Source organism: Euprymna scolopes, chromosome 43, assembly GCF_053919585.1.
Source record: "Euprymna scolopes isolate OS-2025 chromosome 43, ASM5391958v1, whole genome shotgun sequence".
Taxonomy (NCBI): Eukaryota; Metazoa; Mollusca; class Cephalopoda; order Sepiida; family Sepiolidae; genus Euprymna; species Euprymna scolopes.
The window spans coordinates 43,704,228-43,724,103 of record NC_136524.1 but is presented as its reverse complement, the minus strand read 5'-3'; the positions used below and the strand labels follow the sequence as shown (position 1 = coordinate 43,724,103).

Sequence of the window (19,876 nt, the reverse complement as noted above, 5' to 3'; positions counted from 1 at the left end):
AGATATCAAAATCGGAAAAAAATCTATGCCTATTTTCCAATGCGAAAAACAATTTATCGTTTCTTTTTTTTTTTTATTTGATTTTATTTAAAACAAATTCTTCCACTGTTGGTATTAATAATAAAAAATGATAAACATTTATTGATTTAAACTTTCAATAAAACTAAAATCTATGGACCATCTCCTCAAAAGTGTGTTTTTACAGTAATCAGGACAAAATAACCAACCATTCTATAATTAAATTTAAAGATTTATAAAAAATCGGAATCGTTAATTGTATTGGAATCGGGGGGGGGGGGATATTGAAATCGTCCCATCACTACTAGATATATTGATCTAGTGTTGCCCGGGATTATGTTCAAATTTTTACTTTCATTGCCTGGTATCCATTATGTTCAGTTTTATTTTATTGATATCTCTAAGTAGGTGAGGAATACTATTAGCTAAGGAGAATAATTGATATATTTTTTTGGTAAGAGTTGTTCCCCTTAGGTGATTTTTCTTTTAAGGTGATTATTTAATCATGCCTATATGTTACAGTGCGTACGGCACAATCACGTTGACACACTGGTTCTCGCCAGATCACCAAAGTTAAGCAACGTTGAGCCTGGTCAGTACCAGATGGGTGACCATTTGGGAAAGCTAGGCGCTGTATGTACCATCTGGGAAGGTTGGGCGTGGGGCCAGCACCCTCACCCTGTAAAAAGAACTCAATCGCTACAAAAGCATCTACAAAAGTTGTAGATGGTCTGTGCCCCATAGGGGCTCAAAGGGCTATGGTGGATATATTACAGTAAGCATTGTTTAAAAAAAAAATAAATCATAATAAAGTATGATAGTTTCTAACAAATAAACTGGTATAACAAAAGGAAATTGTTTCTAGCCAGGATCAAAGTTTGATTTGTCAGCTTAAATAAAAACTAGGTCTAACTTTTTAAAATCTGCGCAACATAATTTTATATGTGACATTAAAAAGTACTGTTTAGTTTAATGTGTTTTTTGTATTTTCAAATTATTGATGATACAAAGTGATTATAATTTATTTTCAATCAATTTTGGCCACTAGATCAATATAATAACTCTAAGTTAGCAATGAAAATAGGATATAGATATAGACATTATGACAATGGGATATAGACATTATGACAATGGGATATAGACATTATGACAATGGGATATAGACATTATGACAATGGGATATAGACATTATGACAATGGGATACAGACATTATGACAATGGGATACAGACATTATGACAATGAGATACACACAATATGACAATGAGATACAGACAATATGACAATGGGATACAGACATTATGATGCTAGGATATAGACATTGAATATAAAATTTAGATTTAAATAAGGCACTCTGACAAATATTTCTAAATGTGTCAAAAGCTGATGTTGAGAAAGATGCTTATCTTCTAGAAATGTAAGACAAAGATGTGGACAAATTATATTTGGACTAGCCTGGTTTCCCGGGTGTTTGGAGGTGTGTGTTGAGCAAAAAAAAAAAAAAAAAAGTGATAGTAGGCAGGCTTGAACCCGTGAATGTGGAGAGGTGTGAAAAAAAAAATGGTAGTAGCATGGGGAGGGAATCAAAACAACAGTAGGCAGCCAGGGTGAAGAGAGATTTAAAAAAAAGTGGTAGTAGGCAGGCAAAAATTCAAAAAAGTCAAAAGCATTGAAATTAGCCAAAGTCAATCCAAAATTAATCGAAAATTAAAAAATAGTCAAAAGTGTTGAAATTAATCAAAAATTAATCAAAAATTCAAAAAAAAAGTCAAAAGTGTTTAAATTAAGCAAAGTCAATTCAAAATTATCAAAATTCGAAAAAAGTCAAAAGCGCTGAAATTAATTCAAAATTAATCAAAAATTAAATTAAATAAAAAGTCAAAAGCGTTGAAATTAACCAAAGTCAATCCAAAATTAATTAAAAATTCAAAAAAAAAAGTCAAAAGCATTGCAAAAATTTTTTTAAAAAGTCAAAAGCATTGAAATTAACTAAAGTCAATTCAAAATTAATCAAAAATTTTAAAAAAATGTCAAAAACGTTGAAATTAACCAAAGTCAATCCAAAATTAATCGAAAATTAAAAAATAGTCAAAAGTGTTGAAATTAATCAAAAATTCAAAAAAAAAAAGTTAAGTGTTGAAATTAACCAAAGTCAATCCAAAATTAATGAAAAATTCAAAAAAAGTCAAGTGTTGAAATTAAGCAAAGTCAATTCAAAATTATCAAAATTCGAAAAAAGTCAAAAGCGTTGAAATTAATTCAAAATTAATCAAAAATTAAATAAAAAAAAAGTCAAAAGCGTTGAAATTAACCAAAGTCAATCCAAAATTAATCAAAAATTTTTAAAAAGTCAAAAGCATTGAAATTAATCAAAGTCAATCCAAAATTAATCAAAAATTCAAAAAACGTCAAAAACGTTGAAATTAACCAAAGTCAATCCAAAAATTTAGAAAAAAGTCAAAAGCGTTGAAATTAACCAAAGTCAATCCAAAAATTAAAAAAAAAAGTCAAAAGCGTTGAAATTAATCCAAAGTCAATCCAACAGTGACGATGACTTGCTAAAATGTCATGGAAAAAAAATCGACCCCCCTTTCTTATACAAAATGGCCAAGTTTAGGGTCAAGGAATTAATGTTTTTGGTCAATTTTTCGATATTTGTTGTTTGAGATGTCAAGTTTTTTTTTGTTTTTTTTTTTTTACTCGGAGGTCACCACTTATCAAGGCCCGGAAGCCACTCGGGGGTAAGGTTTATTGCGTGTACAGTAATCAATGGGATAGTATCGTAGTAATCGTTAGTAATGGAGATTTGATAAAGTGTCTTACTTAAGGGGGTGGTTCAGGTGGGAAATAGGCAAGCGGAACAGAGTTCCACAGGCGTGCATTTCTAAGAAAGAAGCTTTGTTCATGGAATCTACATTTTGATTTAGGCACAGATAAAGAGTGGGGAAAATTAATGACAGTGGTTTCAGCTAGACAGGTGTTTATCGTGAAAGATCAGCGAGGGGGGGACCAGAGGTTGAAGCTCAGACGAGCACTTGCCATGGAAATAATGATAAAACAAAGACAGGCTTGCAATGTCTCTACTGTGGGAAAGAGGTTGCAGGGAAGAGAAAAGGACATTCCCCACTAAACCACAAAGTCTATTTTGTACTCTGTCAAGGCAGTATAGGCTGTTTTTAGCAGCTCCTGCCCAAATGTGGCAGCAGTACTCTATCCTTGGACGTACTTGGCTTTTATACAGATAAAGAATTGCATCAGTAGTGAGATATCTTCTGGAGCGGTAGAAGGATCACACCATTTTCCCAGCGACCTTGGCAACAGACTTCAACAGCTTCAAAATGATACCGATTTTGTCAGGATCCGTTGCCTCTGTTGAAAGTTTTTGCAAGACATACATACATACATACATACATTTAAACAGACAGGTGAGATTTGCATTATAGATGGTGAAGCTTTTGAGCTTGTCGAGAAGTTTTGTTACCCTAGTGATACCATTGGAGTACAGGGCGAAGTAGGTAATAATATGATTGCAAGAGTTAGGAGTGGATAGACTTCCATTACTTACCAGCAGAGTCGATCAAATGAAGAATCTATCAGGCATATGTTTGCAGTGTTATGATGTATGGAAGTGAAGCTTTACCAGTGAGAGTTGAGGACATGTGTTGCATGGAGAGAAATTATATTAGAATGAAATGAGAGATATGTAATGCAAGTCTTACAGACAGGCTTAGTTCTGATAACCTCAGAGGAAAATTAAATCTGGATTGTATAGTTTGCTGTGTGCAGAACTGGAGACTTTGATGATATGGTCACATTAAAAGAATGAATGAGAGTTATAGCGTTAGTAGATGTAGAATAGTTAAGGTTTTGAGTACTTGTGCAGAATTTGAACCAGACGTGACTCAATGTCTGCTTGGCTTTGCTCAGAACATGACGTCATGCGCTCGGGTTTCATTGTAATCTGTCGTAAAGGAGCAGACAATCTTTGGGAACATATTAGGGCGGGGGGAAATCAACGAGACCAGCCAAGAGCTTCTCAACAGTTATCTTTTCTAGTTCATGTGGACACAGAAATTTGGTAATAATCCTTTTGTCTCCATCTTAAACCATGTATCGGAAAGCTACCCGATTGGGTTGATGAAGTTTCTTTCACATCCGCTGTCTTTTCACCTTATCATCGTCTGATGTGAGTGTAGAAAAGTTTACCTAATCCTAAGGGAATATTCTGACTGTTTTAATTTAATTTAAAAAAAAAACGGTTGCCCTGCCTCACCCTACAGGGGGAAAAATATTCAGGAAAAGAAAAAAAAATATTCAGGAAAAGAAAAAAAAAATATTCAGGAAAAGAAAAAAAATATTCAGGAAAAGAAAAACAATATTTAGGAAAAGGAAAAAAAAATATTCAGGAAAAGAAAAAAAAAATATTCAGGAAAAGAAAAAAATATATTCAGGAAAAGAAAAAAAAATATTCAGGAAAAGAAAAAAAAATATTCAGGAAAAGAAAAAAAGATATTCAGGAAAAGAAAAAAAATATTCAGGAAAAGAAAAACAATATTTAGGAAAAGGAAAAAAAATATTCAGGAAAAGAAAAAAAAATATTCAGGAAAAGAAAAAAAAATATTCAGGAAAAGAAAAAAATATATTCAGGAAAAGAAAAAAATATATTCAGGAAAAGAAAAAAATATATTCAGGAAAAGAAAAAAATATATTCAGGAAAAAAAAAAATATATTCAGTAAAAGAAAAAAAAATATTCAGGAAAAGAAAAAAATATATTCAGGAAAAAAAAAAATATATTCAGGAAAAGAAAAAAAAATATTCAGGAAAAGAAAAAAATATATTCAGGAAAAGAAAAAAAAATATTCAGGAAAAGAAAAAAATATATTCAGGAAAAAAAAAAATATATTCAGGAAAAAAAAAAATATATTCAGGAAAAGAAAAAAATATATTCAGGAAAAGAAAAAAATATATTCAGGAAAAAAAAAAATATATTCAGGAAAAGAAAAAAAAATATTCAGGAAAAGAAAAAAATATATTCAAGAAAAAAAAATATTCAGGAAAAGAAAAAAAATATTCAGGAAAAGAAAAAAAATATTCAGGAAAAGGAAAAAAAAAAAAAAAGAAGAAAAACGCTTGCCCAGCCACACCCTACAGGAAAATAAAAAAAATATTCAGGAAAAAAAAATATATATTCAGGAAAATAAAAAAAATATTCAGGAAAAAAATAACAAAAAAGTTTACTTTACATTAGTTACAAAAATAAAAAATTGCAAAATAAATATTACATTCAAAGCACATGAAAAAATTCTTTATTTTTTAAACCTTTGTTTAAAAAATTGAAAAACACAAAAGAAAAACAACTTATTTATTTATTTTTCACTTAAAAACAATTGTTACGGTAGGTCGTTGGTTATTTTTATCATCGTTATATTTTTAATTTTTTGAGGGATGATTTTATTATTTTTAAATGTTTTCTTCAGTATTTTTCTTAAGTAGCATTGTTACGCTTTGATAATCGGCGAAAGCCGTCATGTTCCGAGCAGCCAGTTAGTTACACCTGGTTCAAATTCTGCACAAGTACCGGTATCAGGATCAGTTGAAAAAGAATGTCCAAGGAAAACATGGGAGGGAATGATAAGTATGGATTGGAGAGAAAGAGGGATAAATAAATACCTGGTCAGAGATAATTTGGTTTGAAAATCAATTTCTTAAAATTATCCAATACATGACAGCATAAATGAATACTATACTAAAGAAGACTATAAAAAACAGAAGAAATAAAATTGTGAATATCGAGAAACCAGCAGAAAAAGGAACAAGGGGAAAAACAGTATGTGGTTATAGTTAGCTAACATACCTCCTAACTTTGGGTAAAGCGGTGACAAGGCAAATCACTTCCTTCATTTTTTTTCTATCACGCCTATACCTTCTCATTTTTTTTTTCTATTACATTCTTTCAACCTTTCTTTCTTTTTTATTTAATAATAATTTAAAAAAAATTTCATTGACATTAAGAATTATCGAAATCAGTTTTTTAAAATTTATTTTTAATCTTTTTAAACTATTCTAAAAATATTATGTATTGGAGACGTTTTATTTTTATGTTTAAAATTTTGTTATTTTGATTTCGATAACTTTATTTTTATACTTTCATATTTATCATATAAATTCAAATAAAAAACTTACTTTGAAAATTCAAAAAAAAAAAATCAACAAAAAAAGTAATTTTTATATTTTTTAAACATATTTCTTATAAAATCTAATATATAAAAGGCTATACGTCTGTCTGTCTGTTTCCATATTTTCAAACTCTATCTTCTCTGAAACTAAAAGTTGCAGACCGGCACCTCAAATGATTGGATTTTTTTATGGTAGCCGGTTAAAATAGTTTTTATGGGGTCAAAAATGAAAAATATCATACATTTTATACATTCATCTTAGTTTATTTTTAACTTTTAATTTTTAATCAGTTCATATGTGTGTCACATTGGTACAGTGGTAATGTCACCAGCTTTGAATGCTACAGTTTTGCTTCCGGTTTCGATTTTAGCTGATGGTACCCAAATAATTTTTTTTTTTTTTTTTAACTTTTGAAATCATGACTCTATAACAATACATACAAAATCTGGAAAAATTAAAATATATTTAAACATATTTTAGCTAGTGGGCTAGTTTCAAATAAAATAAACTTATTTTATAAATTTTGTTATTAAAAATGCAAATCAATTCAAACAAAACTCTTTATTTAATCCACAAAGGTAGCATACTCTCATCCAGTCAGCCACGACTGGGTAGAAGTCTTAAGTAATTATATTTTAGGTTTTGCCCGGCGCTGATGATTGAACCTCAACTTCCAGAAGAGTATAACTTTTACAACTGAATTTTACCGAGTACTCTATCCACTATGCCACGTCTCTGTGCGAACATTGTGCAAATAACATTCTAGATGAGAATAGCAGTCTAAAGAATCCAAATTATATGAATAATCAATCCCCATTTAAAAAATTCAGAACTGTAACAGGTATTGTATATTTTAAATAAGTATTTTCAGGTGGAACATAGTACAGTACTAGTTGTAGGGTTTCATTATCCTGTTTTAAATCTCCGAATAAAATTAATATTTTCGTGGGACCATTTCTTCTTTAATTATATATATATTTTTTTTCTCTTGTTTTTTTCTAGAAGAACCGAACACCGGCAGTGTTTTACGCAATTTGTTGGTGAATGGTGAGGACTTAAACAATGGTTATCGCGTCAACCAACCTTCGACATCACCAAATTTCATGGTAACAAATTTATTCACTCTTATTAAGAATATTTTATTTCACACTGACGTTCTTCTCCAGAATACACCCTATATTACAAAGTAAAAATTAAAGAAACATCTATGACAAACGTACCCATGATAAAATGAAAAAATCATATAAATTATGTAGCTTTATAAAGAATATCATTTTTAAGACATTAATGGGAATTCGCATGCAGGAAACAAAAAATCTTTGCAAGTTAAAATCATTGTTGAGTTATCTTCCTTTGTTTTTTGAGATTATTTTCAATATGGCGACGTGAGATGGTCACTCCTCCCTTACACATAAAATTTGATTTTCTTATTTAAAAATAAAACTTCTGGATTAGCTTAGGTGGTTTTCGGAATATGATAGTTTTATTCTGTCACAGATGCATATATCATGCAGAGTTTTCTTTATTTTTGTTTCTTGATATAGAATTCTTGTCAAGGACCTGTATTAGAATTCTTTCTCCTGTTTGGTTTTATTTCAAAACGACAACCTTTATGATTTTTCTCTCCTAACCCTAACCCATTTCTAAAATTGTTATAGGATTTAAAAAAAAATTTTTTTTTAGATAATAGGATACTCTGTTTTGTAAATATGTTTAACTTTTAGATGGTAAATTTGGTGCTTTATTACTGAACGCTCCCTGGTAAATGCGTTAATTAACAACCAAATTTTTAAAACTTTTTTTTCCAAATACTTGTGTGTGAAGGTAAAAAAAAAAAAAAAAAATGGCAATAACTGAAATTTATGGAAAACAATCCAATAATTTTTTATTATTTAATTTGATACAGTCTGTGAGTTTAAAGACGCCATTTTATTAACTAATGGTTCTTTTTTTTTTTTTTTTCTCACAAGATATCACGCTTTTTGATATTGATTTATAAATTAAGTAAAAAAAAAAAATTATTTGAAGGAAAAATTGAATTTCTTAATCTATATATATATATAAAAGCGAAAATGTGTGTATGTATGTATGCATATTCGCTTTTTGTGTATGTCTGCAAAAGGCTTTTTTCCGGCGGCTTCTCGAGGCCGTAGCTCATTTTTTAAATTTTTTATATGCTGTCTAAATGATAATGTCTCCGACTTAACAACGTTGGTCGCCTTTCTATTTAATTTGCCCGACTTTGAAACGTTAAATATTCAACATTTTGGGATCGCCACATGTTTGCTTTCGTTTTTCGGTATAAAAAAAGGCGAAACTCGATTCGAATCCTGGCTCACAGCTAATGGTCTCTAGAAAGCGATGTAACGTTTGGTCAATGTCGGCTTGCCGTTGTCATATCAAACAGTTGCTTTCATTTCAAGACGAGCCACTCCGCTAATAAATGGGGGAGCTATTTTTCCCCAAAGTTAGGTAAAAACAAACAAACCGGGTTATTGACTTCATTAAAAACTGTCCCGCAGAAAATGTTCACTGCTGAATAGCTATTGCTTAGGTCGTCGTCGTAACGCTCATACAAAATGTTAACTCTACAACTTCCACTTGACGTCATTTAGTGCGGGCACCTGTCAATTCTCTTAATTAAATAAATTCAAACTTCTTTCAGTAACTCATTCTTGCTGGCTGAGTGGTTAACGTGTCATGAGTTTTTCACATTTTATTTTCCAACTTCACCTCAGGGCTTCGGGTTCGATTCTACCTAATTACCAAAACTTATTTTTACTGCCCCTGTGTTTCTTTTTGATTTAAGAGCACACACACCTTGAAACACCTGGGCAACGCCGGGTACCCCTGCTAGTTAATAATAAAAGAAAAACTATGTGAAGCCACTTGGTGTAAGGAACTAACGAGGATGAAAGATGATTTTGACAAAAACAGGAGATGCCTATTCTATTAACCTTAATTTAGAAAAGACCAATATTAAAAGCAGGAAGCAGGAGTTCCACAAACCTTTTAAAAATATTATAGGTAAGAGAAAAACAGGAAAATATTATATGTAGGAGAAAAACAAGAAGCAGGAGTTCCAGAAACGTTTTTTAAAATATTATAGGGTGGAGAAAAACAGGAAAATATTATAGGTATGAGAAAAACAGGAAGCAGGAGTTCCACAAACCTTTTTAAAATATTATTGGTAGGAGAAAAACAGGAAGCAGGAGTTCCACAAACCTTTTTAAAATATTATTGGTAGGAGAAAAACAGGAAGCAGGAGTTCCACAAACCTTTTTAAAATATTATTGATAGGAGAAAAACAGGAAAATATTATAGGTAGGAGAAAAACAGGAAGCAGGAGTTCCACAAACCTTTTTAAAAAGGAGCTGCTGGAACAGGAAGCGGAATTACAACAAGGTATCAAACAGCGAATTGATGGAGACTTCTAGACTGAAGTGCCAGTTTTCAAGAATTCTGGCGAAAGAACTGACCCAGTAAATTATCACCCCATTAGTCTCCTCCCACTTTTCGCCAAAATATTTGAGACAATAATTAACCAAGCTCTAGTCCATCACCTTACAGATGCTAAACTTCTGACTGACCAACAATATGGATTTAGATAAGCCCGTTCAACAGCAGACATCCTAACTGTAATCTCAGAACGTATATACCAGTCACTTGACAAAGCGGGGGAGAGTAGAGCGGTAGCTCTAGATATATCAAAGGCTTTTGACAGGGTATGGCATGAGGGTCTTCTCAAGAAAATCAGATCATACGGCATCACTGGAAGAATACATAAGATAATTAGATCCTTCTTAGATAAGAGAAAAATCCAGGTTGTCCTCGATGGTCGTACATTTAAACAATATGATATAAATGCGGGAGTACCCCAGGGGTCTATCCTTGGACCTCTGTTATTCCTAATATTCATAAATGACCTCCCTGACAAATTGTCTCTGAGATGGGTATGTATGCTGACGACACCACGCTCTATAACAGACACGACAGGAAAACAAATGAACACATATCTAAAGAAATGGCAGAAACACTAGAGGAAGACCTCTGATCCGTAATGGAATGGGGACAAAAATGGATGGTCACCTTCAATGCTGCCAAGACTAAACTTGTTTCCTTCAATAATTGCAAGAAACCTTCCCTACCGCCAATAGCAATGGCCAAAGACTCTTTATCTGAAAGTACATCTTTTAAACTCCTTGGCCTAACGTTCACAGGAAACATGAGTTGGAACAATTACTTTGAGAACATTGCCAGAACCGCTGCGAAGAAGGTAGGTTCTCTCTACCGTGCTAGAAAGCTATTAACGCCTTAAAGTATCCTATAATTCTATAAGGCCACCATTCGCCCATGTATGGAGTTTGGGCTGGTGGATCTGCCACTAGTCTCTCGCTCCTAGACAAGGTTCAAAAGATAGTCGCCAATTTGATAGATCCTGAACTGTCAGCTAAACTTCAGCCTCTGTCACATCGACGAAATGTTGCATCCCTCTGCCTGCTCTACAAGTACTTTAACGGTGAATACTTTGACGAACTGCAAGCACTTGTACCCCCTCGATGTAAATACCCCCCGACAAACCCAACAAGCAGCTAAATCCCACCCCTTCACAGTAGAGATCCCTAGATGCAAGAGAGCCTTCTACTCCAGTAGTTTCTTCCCCAGAACAGCTAGACTTTGGAATTCCCTTCCGGGTCCCTGCTTCCCCGACTGTACTGACATGCAGAAGTTCAAGTGCAACGTGAACCGACATCTTGCTGCCAAACTTCCTACACAGTACCCTTGATGCTTATGTCCCTAATAGTAGCCCCCTACAACAAAGTGGCAATGTGCCTTGTTTGGGGTGAAAATGTAATAAAAAAAAAAAAAAAACTAAGTTGGAACAAATGAAATGGGGGGGGGACAATACTGAAGAACACATGATATAATAGTATTTATATAAAAAAGATTGAGACCAGCAACATCATATCTGTGTGTGTGAGAGAGAGAGAGAGAGAGAGAGACAGTGGAGAGAAGAAAAAAAAATCGTGGGTCCAATCAAATTACAGATGTGCTTCTGCATTTTTCTCATCCATCCATTCAGCACGGCCGCAGCTGTGATTGGACTCACTATACGAGTTTGTAGTGTAATTCAAATCTTGTGATTAGCTGAATACTTGATGCTTCGCCAGGGCTATCGAGGGTATTTTTTATCGTGACGCCATCACTAGATGAGGTGCCTACCACAGCTTAAGAGAGTCCCATCTACCCTCGAGAGAAGGATAGACTGCACCAGTTTCTCAACATGCTATTTTATCTCGCGGTACATACAGCACCTCGCCTTCCCAAATGGTTACCCATCTGGTACTGGCCAAGCTAAACATTGCTTAACTTCGGCGATCTGGCGGAAACCGGTGTGTCAACGTCATAAAAATCTTATAAAATACCTTCAAATGGGACAGATTTCCCAACCCAAATATGACAACAGTATTCCAATAAAACAGTGCTCATCAATAACAAGTAGAGATGCATTATTGTATAATTTTTTTGATTTATAGAAAAATCATTGGCTACAGATGTGCATACATGTTCCAGCTGTGATTTCTTTTGACATCCAGCATCATGAGACCACAAGTCTCAACTGGTTTCAAAATGGAATGTACAAGTTCTTTTTTCAGTTTTTTTTTTTTGGGGGGGGTATTATCTCAGGGAAAAGGAGGAGGAGAAATACTATGCTATTCCGGCAAAGTATCCTATCCATAGCTATTGAAATCATTACATGTAGTCAATAATGTTTTTTTGTTTTTATTTTATAAATAAAAATTATACAATAATATAACGTTAGAAAACATTAAGCCATTTACAGTGCCAAAAGAATTAAATTTATTTTCACAAAATGAAACCTAAATCAAATATTTCAGTTGATTCCCAACCATCCGCAGTGAATTATAAACATCTTTTTTTTTCTAATATTTTCAACTTTCCTGTGTCTTGAAAATGTTGAAATATGGATATCTGTATGTTACAATTCGTAATATGATTCATAGATTATGTATTTCTATATTGTATATTTCTTTATAATCTTAAGAATAGTTACTGTTCCTTGCGTTGCAGTATTATTTTGTCCTTTGGATTGTTCAGGGAAGGAATTGCTTTATCTATGAATATTGCCATTCCTAACCACAAAGCCTATATAATGAACATGATACAGGCAGTCCACTTGTCTATAAAAAGGATTCATTGGAAACATCTAGCAAACCACAGTAATACGATCAGTACTTGTACAGGTTAGTCAAGACATTAAAAAATGAAAATATTGAAAAAAGGTTTTATTTCACGTATCCGTTATGAAACGAAGTTCTCCAAAAAAAAAAAATTCACTTAATTTCATCAAGTAGTTTTTTTGTTTTTTTTTACAACGAAAAAAAAAACAATTTGTTATGATACTGAGCAAAAGGTTCAATTTTTAGGAAGAAAAGCTAGTAATAAAGATGGGAAGGGGGTGTCGGCGCTTTAGATGGAGTTATCTCCCCGTGGCATGTTGTTCAGCTTCAGCAAATTTCACAATGGCTGACTTCAACGTACTCTCATAAGAACGTGTTTTACCGCTGTAAAAAAAAAAAAACTACTCTATCAAATTAAATGAAATTTTTTTTCGGAGATCCTCAGTCCAAAATGGATACGTACAATATAACGTTTTTTCGATATTTTCATTTTTTAATGTCTTGACTAAACTGTACAAGTGGCATACAATCATGTATTTGTTATATATAATTTGTTTATATAATTGTTTATATAATTGTTTATATAATTTATTGGTTGCACGTTTATGAAATGTATGCCAAAGTATATACATGTTGCTTTCTTTAGCTATAGTTTTTTAAATCAAATTGAAATTTTTGAAATGAGACAACTTGCTAAGTCAACAATACAAGTTTATTTGCATTTCACTAATAGTATATGATGAGAGAGATCGATTGCTATGTTGGTGTGGTGTCGGCGGACTGTGCGGGGCAACATTAGAAATGTCATACACTGTTTGCTCAACTCTCTCTTTCTTTAATTGCCTCGTGTCTTTGTTTCTTTTTGTGACATCAAATCACATTCCTTGATCGGAATGTTTCATTGCGCTATTTGGAATGCACCTGTTTTTGGTTGACATTCCATTTCAGGTTAAAAATATATGTCCTCTCATTGCTTCTGTTTTTAGATTATTTCCCATGACCCCCAATTCTTTGATTGGAATGTAGGCTTGACGTCATTTACATCGATTTTTATTTTAATATTGTAATATTATCGCTTATATAACTTACGGTTCATTTGTTTGTTTTTTTTCTTTCTGGACAAATGGGTTTTATTCAGTCACCATGGTTTTTCTACAGTCAAAGTCATATCATCGTTTCTCATTCTTAGAAGGAGGGTGAGGGTGGGGTCTATTTTGCTATAGATTTAGTGACTATTTATTTCTGTCTTGTCACCTCCACAAGATGTCTGCCGATCTATTCTCTTGGGGAATCAGAGACGGACTTTTTCCAATCTGCTCTTTCTGACTACCAGAAGCAGACTTTTTCTAACTCTTATTAATCTTCCCACGATGTTGTGTTCCATGAATCTAGCCATATCACGCCATGTCAATGATTGCTCTCCTGTTCGACCCATCACTCTAAGCATATTATGACACTTCTTTTTTTATAAACAAATAACCTGCTTGTGCTAATAACTTCTAATCTAAAGAAGAAACAATAGATTCCAATTTCTAATTCTATATATTGCACTGGCCACAACTGCCAGTCTGTCTCTGGGTGGCTTATTACATGAAAATATTTTAACATTTTTATTTATGTTTTTTATTTATGTTTTTGTCATAATTTTATTGTTTTACATTTATTTCGTGTTTATTTTACATTTTTTTTTTCTATTATAGACTGATTTGTTGGGTTTGGATTCTAAATCCATGCCCATATCATCAAATCGGGCATTATTACCACGACTCACTCAGACTGACTGTGACGTAAATGCTCCGGTACCATCAAATGGATTGCTACGTGGGAATGAGATTCTCAAAGCCTTAGATGTGGACACATCATTATTCATATGACATTAAATGCATCTTCCAGTGCCTTTTCTATCAGTATCTGTTTTTTTTCTCTCTCTCTTTCTGAGCTGATAGACAACTTCCAAATTTTAAGTCAGTGAGACATTGGTTCAAATTATGTAATTCCTTGCTTCGAATGGACACAAGATTATGGAAAAAAAAAAAAAAAAAACTGTGCATGTCACGAGATAAAATGCTTATGGTAAAAAAAAACAAAAAACGCTTCCAGTAAAATCATTTTAAAAAAACACCCTCACAGTGCAAAAGATAATTATATGATAAAAAAAAAAACGATAATTCGATCAATTAACGGTGTTAAAATATGGTAAAAATGCAGTTTGATCAGTTGGCATGTTAACTTTTAATTTGCTTAATTCTCTTTTTCTCAACATTGGTCTTCCCTCACCCAGTATTTGTATAATCAGATATTCACAAGAGGGACCACCTCTGAAGGTTGCCAACATCACTAGTGAAAGTGGTGCTATGGATCAGAATTCTTGTTTATATCCATTACACATGTGCCACCTTGGTACATTTGTAATGATTCCCCTCCCCCATCACTGTAATTTTTTTTTTTTTAATATCCTGTTACATGCATGGATTTTCCCTTTTTTTTTAATTTTTTTTTTTTATTATTTCTCTTTAATCTTGGGTCATTCGAAGTAAGGACCACCCTAGTTATGTTTTGTACAATACTATTTTCTGTTTAGATTCTTTTTGTACAAACGTACAGGTAAAAAACAGACTATGTATGTATTTTTGTATAACATGCTGTTTTTGTGTGTTGTATTTGTGTGGCTCAACCGTTCTCATGATCAAAATAAAATCTCAGACACAAAGCAAAAAAAAATTAAAAAAATTTTTTTTTTAAATAATAGTTGTGTTTAGATTATAAAAAAATTACCAATTTAGAAATTTAAGATTAAGTGTAAATAGTTTTTCTTGTTTCTTATTTTTAAAATTTTTTTTGTTACAAATTTTCTGTATGAAAAATAAGAAAATTTTACTTTTTTCTTTTCCTTTTATTCCATTTTTTCACCCTTTTCCTCCATTTTTTTTCTCCGTTTTTTTTTTTTTTTCTTCCTTTTTCTCAATTTTTTCCCCTCTTTTTTCTCCATTTTTTTCTCCTTTTTTTTTTTCCATTTTCTCCATTCTTTTTTCCCCCCTTTTTCTTCTCCATTTTTTCCCCTATTTTCTCCATTTTTGTTCCCCTTTTCTCCATTTTTTTTTTTTGTCAACTTCTTTTCCTCCATCTTTTTCCCCTTTTTCGGTTTTTGTACCGAAGAAAGGAAAAAAAGCAGCTACTTGTATTTTGCATAACAATTTTGAATATATAACATCATTATTTTTATTATCATTATCATAGCATGATTATTATTAGTAATATTAGTGCTAGTATATCCATGCCATAATAAGTGATGGCATTCTTTCTCCATTGCATCCTAACTTGCAACTTTCATAATTAAAGTCACTTGAAAAAAACAAAACAAAAAAAAATTTTTTTTTCTTGTTTACGTTATCATACTTCAAGTTAGCTTCTGCTGATTGGTATTATATTGTTTTGTGAATAGATAGATCCATATAGCATGGTAAGCATATTTTGCCAATACAAATTTACATGTACCAATGTAAATAGTGAACTTACTCTATTTATACAAAACTAAAAAGAAAAGAAAAACAACATATTTCGTAAACATCTTCAACAAAACAAAACTCCCACTTCCTCTAAATTTTTTATTCCCTATAACTTTTATAAAATCAAATTTACTTGGGAACAAAAACAAAAAAAAACAAACAAATAAAAAATTCTTGTCTGCTTGACATTATGGACAATACTAATACTTGAGTCGGCTCCTGCTGATCCTGTCATTAGTTTGAATAGATATATATAGAATTACCTCCCTTTAGTATGGCACTGAGAAGAATAGTTATAAACTCTTAAGACTTTAAAAATCAAGTCTTCATTTCAAATTTTAAAAAAATATCTGGAAACTCTCTCGGGCTTAATGCTATGGTCTGTTATTTCCTTTATAATTTCTTTTTTTTTTTTTTTTAATGTTTTTAAGATCATTTTTAACATTGCATCTATTTTATTGAATATGTCGCTAGGTTGGTTGCCCTTAACCTTTAAAATTGAGCATTTACTTGCTGCTTGCATTTGTTTATTACTTAGTCAGAATGAAAGTTTGATATGTCAGCTTAAATGCCATTTAGATCCAACTTTTAAAATCTCACAATATAACTTTATATATTAGATTTTAAATGACTAAAATTTATTTGTTAATCTTTCCACTCTTCTCTTAAAACTTTCAATAGTTTTCTTCCTCGATGCTCTTTCTCCTTCTTCTAATTATTATTATTATTATTATTATTATTTTTGTTGTTGTTATTATTATTATTATTATTACTATTATTATTGAATAGTAAAAATAATAGTTGGCAAGAAAAGGGAGATAATATTTTTTAAATTAATAAGATTCATAATAATGATAATAAAATTAATGGGAAGAAGAAACAGTAAAAATACACAACAAAAAGACAAAACAAATCATCATCATATCGTCTGAATCTTAAAATTCTATTATTGGCATTGGTTTCCCTGATATTCTTCTAGTCAGAATTCTTTCTAGAAAGATATTGGGTATTTACGAGAGGGACCATGTGAAGGTTGTCAACATCCTAATGAAAGTGATTTTATGGAACAAACTGGATTCGAATTTAAGGTACCCACCATCACCTCTCAAAACAAATAACAAAATGTGAAGAAACATGCTAAATGTTTTTTATTAAATGTTAGAAGCTTGCAAATACATTTTTATCCACATCCAAATTTAGACAATATCATGCAGTTTCTATTTTTATTAATATATAAAATGAAAAATAATATATAATGAACGTAAGTGTGTAGTTTGCTAGCAAAATAGAAAATAAATGTAAATTAATTTAAAATGTTATAGTATCTATATGTTAGAAATATTTTTTTATTATATTTATTTGGAGGGAGGGAAGTCAGATATTATTATTTTTAGTAGTAGTTTAGTTATTTTTTTCTGTTAAAAAAAAACAAACAAATGAAATGTTTAGCACGTTATTGTAAAATAAACAGAAAACAGATATTTAAAACATAGCATATGCCTCACTGCAAAATGCGCTTCTTTATATTTAGTACTTATAGTTATTGCTACAAAAGAAAACATTTTCAGAATGGAAATTATACATATGAAAGATAATAGAAAATACCAACAACAAAAAAATTAAATTAGTATCCAGACGTTTCACATTCATGTTATGAAGGCTTTTTCAAGAATGACAAGAAAAGTTAAGGTAATATTAGATGAGAAGAATTTTTTTTTTTTTTAATTTATATTATCCTAATATTTTATCACATCAAAATCTTTGAATAAATAAAACTGTACAAATGGTTCTATTTATAGGAGTTTCCAAATTTAATTTTTTTTTTTTTATATATAGAAAGTCAAACATATTTAAACCCCTTAAGAAAATTTTACTTTTATATTCTTTCATGTTTATAAAATAATTGGATGAGCGGTTTTATGTGATTTTTTTTTTTTTTTTATGAAAGTGTTTTATTAACTGTCAGAATATATAAATACCTATTAGGAATCAAGTGTCTATGCATTTTTTGGCAGGGATTTCTATTTGTGTACACACACACACACACAGTCATATGTATATTCATAATGTTAAAACTTATGTATGGCAACTTCTTTATCTACATATATATATATATATATATATGTATATTTTGTGTAGACAAAAGATTTTGAAACATCAGTTGGAGATATTTATTGATTTAAAACCACCTGAACAGTGAGATTTTTTTTTTTTTTTTTTTTTTTTTTTCTCACTGGTCTTCCAACTGAAACCAAATTCCCTTCTTTCCTCATTCGTTTCTTAGTTTTTAATTTATCATTCTGACGTTTCCTCTTAGAGGGTCAGACGATAAGGCCTTAAGGAAATTTTAACAATTTCACCTGCCCGTTTTTTTTTGTTTTTTTTTGGTATTTAAATTAAATTATGTTTCCTCTGAAGTTTCTCCTTCCATTTTGCTGTACCAAGAATTTACTTATATATATATATATATATATATTAAGAGGTATATTTGGTAAAAAAAACAGGTAAAAAATAAGTGCTCGATATGTTGGTAGAGCTAAATATGTTTTCATTATTTCAACCGCTGGAGTATTTGCATAAATCATTATGAGACTGTTTCTATAGATGGGATAAACAAATTATCCAGCCTATGCAATGTCATCAGACAATTTAAGCCCCCCAAAAAATAATTGGAGCAAATACACCCGAGAGTGAAATAATTAAAGCATATATATATACACTTAGAATCTAAATAATAAAATATATTATATACACTGTACATTATATGTATATATATTATATAATGAAATTTATAATATATATATTAAAATATATTGTGGTACATATATAATATCTATTGCATAATACTATTATATAGTACATATATATCAGAAACGTATATATATTATATAAAAAAATGAGGAATTTTGTTTTTAAATCTCTCTATGAAATGGGCATTTTTCATTTTGTATAAAGATAGGCTTAACATATTTTTATAAAAAAAAAAATAAACAAAAATAAAACAAAGAATCTTAATATTTTGACCACCAATTAAGTTCTGTAGCAGCAGTAACTTTACCGTTCTACAAGTGACTATAGTTGGCAGCGTTATATAATATATTTTCTTATTGAGTAAGTATGGGCATAAACGCTGTAGATTTGGGGACAATATTTAGAATATTGTCAGCTTATTTTGAAATATAAATATTTGCTTTGTTAAAAAAAAATAAATAAAAAAAACAAAAAATTCTTTACAAGCATCAAAAAAAAAGATTTTTTTTTTTTAAATAGTCTCATTTTTTTTTTTTTTAGGAAAACACTCTAGCAGTCACAAATTCTTTGAATCTCTGATCATTTCTGTAACAAGCAAGAAGAATAAACTATATCTTTTAATATATCTAAAAAAAAAATTTTTTTAAATAATTTTTTAAAATATTGTTTATGTGCAAATGTAATGAGTATAAAAATAAAATTAAAAAAAAAAAAAAAAAAAAATAGAAAACATTAAATAGATGCCATTTTAATATAAAATGGAATATGGAAGCACCGGGAAAATCACAAAGAAGAACGGTGATCATATTTACATAGTTTCAGGTTTTGAACTCGGCACACCCAGATCACCAGCCCATATCAGTATCCACTTCACCATGTTGGTTGACCTTGCTCTTTCTAGTATTAGGTATTTCCCATATCAGTATCCACTTCACCATGTTGGTTGACCTTGCTCTTTCTAGTATTAGGTATTTATAATATATATATATATATATATATATATATATATATATATATATATATATATATATAAGAAATTTATTACTGTGAGTCCAGAATGAGTTTACATATTGTTTCAACTAGAGGAAGATCCCCAAAGATAGGAAATATCCAACTAGCATCGTCAGAATTCATAGATGGACTAAGTTATAAAATCAAATAAGAATGGAAAAATGACGATGCTAGTTGGACATTTCCTCTCTTTGGGGATCTTCCTCTAGT

At 30.7% G+C, this 19,876-nt stretch overlaps 1 protein-coding gene and 1 pseudogene across 19 annotated transcripts in view; both read left to right on the top strand.

The window, feature by feature from the left end:
- Positions 1 to 19,378, top strand: part of LOC145268305 (hypoxia-inducible factor 1-alpha-like) — a 347,774-nt gene extending 328,396 nt beyond the window's left edge. For 15 of the 19 annotated variants that reach the window (XM_080123749.1, XM_080123746.1, XM_080123754.1 and 12 more), the window contains 2 exons: positions 7,198 to 7,301; positions 14,099 to 19,378. In XM_080123749.1, coding sequence (XP_079979875.1) covers positions 7,198 to 7,301; positions 14,099 to 14,272 — 278 coding nt within the window. In that variant the 3' untranslated portion in view covers positions 14,273 to 19,378. The remainder of the gene's footprint in view (positions 1 to 7,197; positions 7,302 to 14,098) is intronic. The other 4 variants (XM_080123758.1, XM_080123760.1, XM_080123755.1 and 1 more) reach the window with 1 other exon arrangement.
- LOC145268556 (5S ribosomal RNA) lies at positions 542 to 658 on the top strand (annotated as a pseudogene).
- Positions 19,379 to 19,876: the final 498 nt, after the last annotated feature.